General features: G+C 42.9%; 2 protein-coding genes across 7 annotated transcripts in view; one reads left to right on the top strand and one right to left on the bottom strand.

Moving 5' to 3' along the window:
• Window positions 1-4,655, top strand: part of LOC111871160 (putative tyramine receptor 2) — a 248,106-nt gene that overhangs the window by 159,364 nt on the left and 84,087 nt on the right. The window lies entirely within an intron of this gene.
• LOC111871152 overlaps window positions 3,161-4,655 on the bottom strand; it is a 35,971-nt gene continuing 34,476 nt past the window's right edge. The window contains exons 11-12 of the mRNA XM_033754128.1: window positions 4,124-4,381; window positions 3,161-3,503 (exon numbers count right to left, since the gene is read on the bottom strand). Coding sequence (XP_033610019.1) covers window positions 3,328-3,503; window positions 4,124-4,381 — 434 coding nt within the window. The 3' untranslated portion in view covers window positions 3,161-3,327. The remainder of the gene's footprint in view (window positions 3,504-4,123; window positions 4,382-4,655) is intronic.

Here is a 4,655-nt window from a genome sequence, read left to right on the forward strand (position 1 = left end):
CAAAACTATAATTTTGCCTGTGGTTCTGTATGGGTGTGAAACTTGGTCTCTGACATTAAGGGAGGAACATAGACTGAGGGTGTTTGAGAACAGGGTGTTGAGGAGAATATTTGGACCAAAGAGAGATGAAGTGACAGGAGGTTGGAGAAAACTGCATAATGAGGAGCCTCATAACTTGTACTCTTCACCAAGTATAATTAGAATGATCAAGTCGAGGACGATGAGGTGGGCAGGTCATGTAGCACGAATGGGGGAGACGAGGAATGTGTATTTATGGAAACGCCAGGAGGAAGAGATCACTGGGAAGACCAAGGCCTAGGTCGGTGGACAATATTATAATGGATCTTAGACAGAATGGGAGGGTAGGATTTGCATTGATCTGGCTCAGGATAGGGACCACTAGAGGGCTCTTGTGAACACGGTATTAAATATTCGGGTTCCATAAAATCCTGGGAAATTCTTGAGTATCTGCAGAATTGGTAGCTCCTAAGGAAGGGCTTATCTCAACGCGTAAGTAAGTAAGTAAGTAAGTATTTTTTTTTTGCTAGTGAGGTGGGACTAAGTCCCTTGTACAACGGCCACTTCTGGCCTATTGTAACAGCCCCAGATAATACGTGAGGGTGATTGTGGACAAATTGGTGGAATGAAGATTGGCAGGGGAAACCGAATTACTAGGACAAAACCTGCCCTAGCGCCACTTTGTCCACCACAAATCCAACTTGACCAGACTCGGAATCGATCCCGGGCCGCCGCGGTGGGAAGCCAGCGACTAACCGCTTGAGCTATGCCGCGGTCCTAAGTAAGTAAGTAAGAGAAGTAAGTAATTTATTTTATGGCGTTTAAGCATAGAATGGCTCGAACAATGAGCAATAGAACGTAGGTATTTATTACAAGTTGCCATTTTGAAACATGTAGTATCCTCAGGGTTCTCTATGCGTCTATTTTCTACCCTTAACAGACATAGGATATTTGTGGGAAAGCCAGGATTAAAGAGACCGCTGGGAAGATCAAGACGTACGTGTGTAAACAATATTAAAATGGATCTTAGAGAGATACAATGGGATGGTGTGGATTGGATTGATCTGGCTCATGGTAGGGACCATGGAGGATTCTCTTGAGCACGGTAATCAACCTTTGGGTTCCATAAAATGCTGGGAAGTTCTTAAAAAGCTTCTCAAGAAGGGTTCAGCTCCACGCGTGAACAGACTTTACGACTGCAGTTCGGTGTAACATATTCTCACAGCAACACGCGACCTGACGGTTGTCGTTACATAAAGTCCATTCTTCTATGATTCAACTACTTGTATTTTTTTTTATTGTTATTTTACGTCAATTTACAATCTACTTGACCACTGCAAGTAATAAGTAAATGCGGTGGGTGCTTATGTCGTGAAGGCGGCAGCTGCCCAGTGGCAGTACTCTACCTTTTAGTTACATAAGTCTTCTGGCCAGGTTGTCCTCAGTCGTCTTGCTGCTGGGTGCGGTTTCGTTAATTCAACGATTAGCGGGTTCTCATGTCCTGTTATCCGAGTACGGTGTCTGGTGTCATGTTTTCTGATATCTTCCGTGATGAAGGGTATGTTGAGATCGCTGTGGATAGTTCCGTTTGTTACGTACCATGGTGCGCCTGTGATTCTTCGTAGTGTTTTCGATTGGAATGTTTGGAGGATTTTGGTATTGGATGGTCGAGCGCAGCCCCACAGCTCGATGCCATAGGTCCATATATGTTTTAAGATTGCCTTGTATAACAGGGTTTTGTTCTCCAGGGACAATTGCGAGCGTTTTCCTAGCAGCCAGCGCAGCTGTCTCTCTTTCAGCGTTAACTGTTGGCGTTTCTTTTTGATGTGAGTCCTCCACGTGAGTTTTTGATCTAGGTAAAGACCTAAGTATTTGACCTCGGTGTTGATTGGTATGTTACTGTTGTTGATTGTTATTTGCGGACAAGTGAGTATTTATGTAATATTTGAAGTATGTAAGCTATAATGACAATAGTGATTATTTCCTTTATTACTGTGTTTATACACTCTTGTAGCGGGCCATGCTGAGGCCACGGACAAAGTCGCATGAGTATTACAAATGGCGGTGGGACTCGAGACTTCCCACTCTCCTCCGGGTCTCTAATTCCCATCCAACCCCCTCTGTCTGTGTCAGCCAGCCCATAGTCCGTGTTGTTAACTAGGCTCTGCTCGCCACCTGTTTTCTCGCTGCAGTGTTGCTCGGCTAACTATTCCACCCTGAAAATGAAGGTGATATGTTTCTTCCAAAAAGTCGTTTGGTTTTCAACAGACTGCTCAGTGTTATATCCCAGAAGACAGATGTCTTCATAAGCAACACTGGGAGAACCTCTAGTTCTACATAGTGACGACGCCTAATATCCACCCTTTTTCAACTAGAATCATGGCTTATATCTTCTTTTACGCTTTTGTACATAAATATATTAATGGATGTTCACAAATAGCCGTGCTGTCACAAGTGTATTCTTGAGAAAGGCAGCGGCATCTCTCCGTACAATTTCAGCAGAATGGACATCGTATCAAAAACAATCGCCAGGGGTTTTCTTTGCAGGGATACACCTCAAAGAGGGACAGTATTTAGCCCCATATTGTCCTGCACCAACCCGAAAATCTGAGAGAGTACAATTTGGTCGCGAGTCCAAACGGACTCAGACCCGAGAAAGACTGTACTGGCAGAGACCAACATCATATACGAAGGACAGACCCGTCCTCTGGTCAGGGCGCCCCACATCAACAAACCCGCATCTGTGTGACAGTAATACAAATCTGGCCGTAAGCCCCAGATGGGTGCTGTATTCCAAGACAGACTGGCCTACTGACCGACGGTCTTAATCTAAGTCTCGGAGGGAATAGGAAGAATTGGAATGGGGATACAAAGAGGCTCCCAGAATAACTGAGAGCGAGTGGAGATTCCAGTCGAGAGAGATTCTTCAGCCGTTTTAGTGAGTCGTAATTCCATCATCAGAGAATTCAGAAGGCTGTGAAGCGTGAAATAGATAAGGTATGTTACCAAGCAAAACGACTAGCAAGCAGATTAGAAGACTTTAGCGTGTTATGGTTACAGTAACTTTTAGAGTGTTATAATTATTTGTAATTATGATTTGTGGTTGTACAATAAATGAACCATTTAATATAGAACCTATTATTATCGGTCACGACCCTAAATACGTGACAATACTCGTATATTGATTCACATATTCTTGTAACTTATTCAATTTGAACTGAAAATTATGACGTGATACAAAACGAGAAATGTAGACTCCTTTTCACCCGTTTACGCATAAACATGTAGATACATATTGTGCAGATAAATTTAACGTTTGAAGTGTATCCTTTTGAAAGACAGCGGCATCTCTCCGTCCATCTTTAACACGAAGGCCTTTGGATCAAAAACGATCTCCAGGGGCGTGTCTTTACAGGGCAACACCTCGAAGTGGGACAGTATGTGGCTCAGTCCAGCCTTGGTCTGCATCAACCCGAACCTCATCCCTGTGAACAGAACCAGAAGCTCGGTCAACAACTGACAACTCGCAGTTGGGATACCCGAATTACAGTGTCTTTATGTGCACAACTGTTTCAATCTTACAAATGGAATATGAGTATGAGCGAAATTCTTTAGCTGTTCAAGTTTGCAATTCCTTCTCGCTCCAACCTCTATAGTATCCACTGGAACGGATACACGTGAGATGAGAGAGTAATTTTTAGGACAGCTCATTTAGTCCTATAGGACAGAAATTAAAAAAAAAATATATATATATATATATATTGCACATATTCATTGTAGTTATCGGTACTACAGAACTTCAAATATTGAAATAAATTATGGTTGATAATTACATCTATAAACGTCATTTTGTAACTTAACAAAAAATTCAGAAGAAGAAAATGGGCAGTTTCACTGAAAGATATAAGTAATATAAATGTATTATTAAACGTTTCCATTTACACAGAGGTTACAACGTACTGTGTTATGTTATTCTTCCATACTTAACATGCGTCAAAACAGGTTATTAATATTTTATGGCATAAGGTGAAAGGTGTGATTTATTAAAGTGCAAATTTTATTGGAACTTTCAATGCCGCTTCCAATATCTAGTAAATTTTCTTACCGATGCAAATTCGGGGACCTTCCCCAAATGGGAGATATGTGTAGTTCGGTCGATTCTGTTTATTTTCCTCTGTGAAACGTTCCGGGTCGAATTTGTCCGGATCTGGGTAGTAGTGCGGGTCATAATGCAAAGCGAATACCGGGATGTAAACCCCTGTCCCTTTGGGAAGTATTACAGTTCCATTCCCGGAAGGAAGTGTGTAGTCACTGCCGCACATCCGGTCCAGAAATGGGAGAACCGGGTACTTCCTCAGTGTCTCTGTGAACATACGAATAGAGGAGAGTGCAGTGATATAGACGGGAAGAGCGGCCAGAAATGGGAGAACCGGGTACTTCCTCAGTGCCTCTGTGAACATACGAATGGAGGAGAGTGCACTGATATAGACGGGAAGAGCGGCCAGAAATGGGAGAAACGGGTACTTCCTCAGTGTCTCTGTGAACATACGTGTAGAGCAGAGTGCAGTGATATAGACGGGAACAGCGGCCAGAAATGGGAGAACCGGGTACTTCCTCAGTGCCTCTGTGAACATACG

This window comes from Cryptotermes secundus, unplaced genomic scaffold (genome assembly GCF_002891405.2).
Source record: "Cryptotermes secundus unplaced genomic scaffold, Csec_1.0 scaffold282, whole genome shotgun sequence".
Lineage (NCBI taxonomy): Eukaryota > Metazoa > Arthropoda > Insecta > Blattodea > Kalotermitidae > Cryptotermes > Cryptotermes secundus.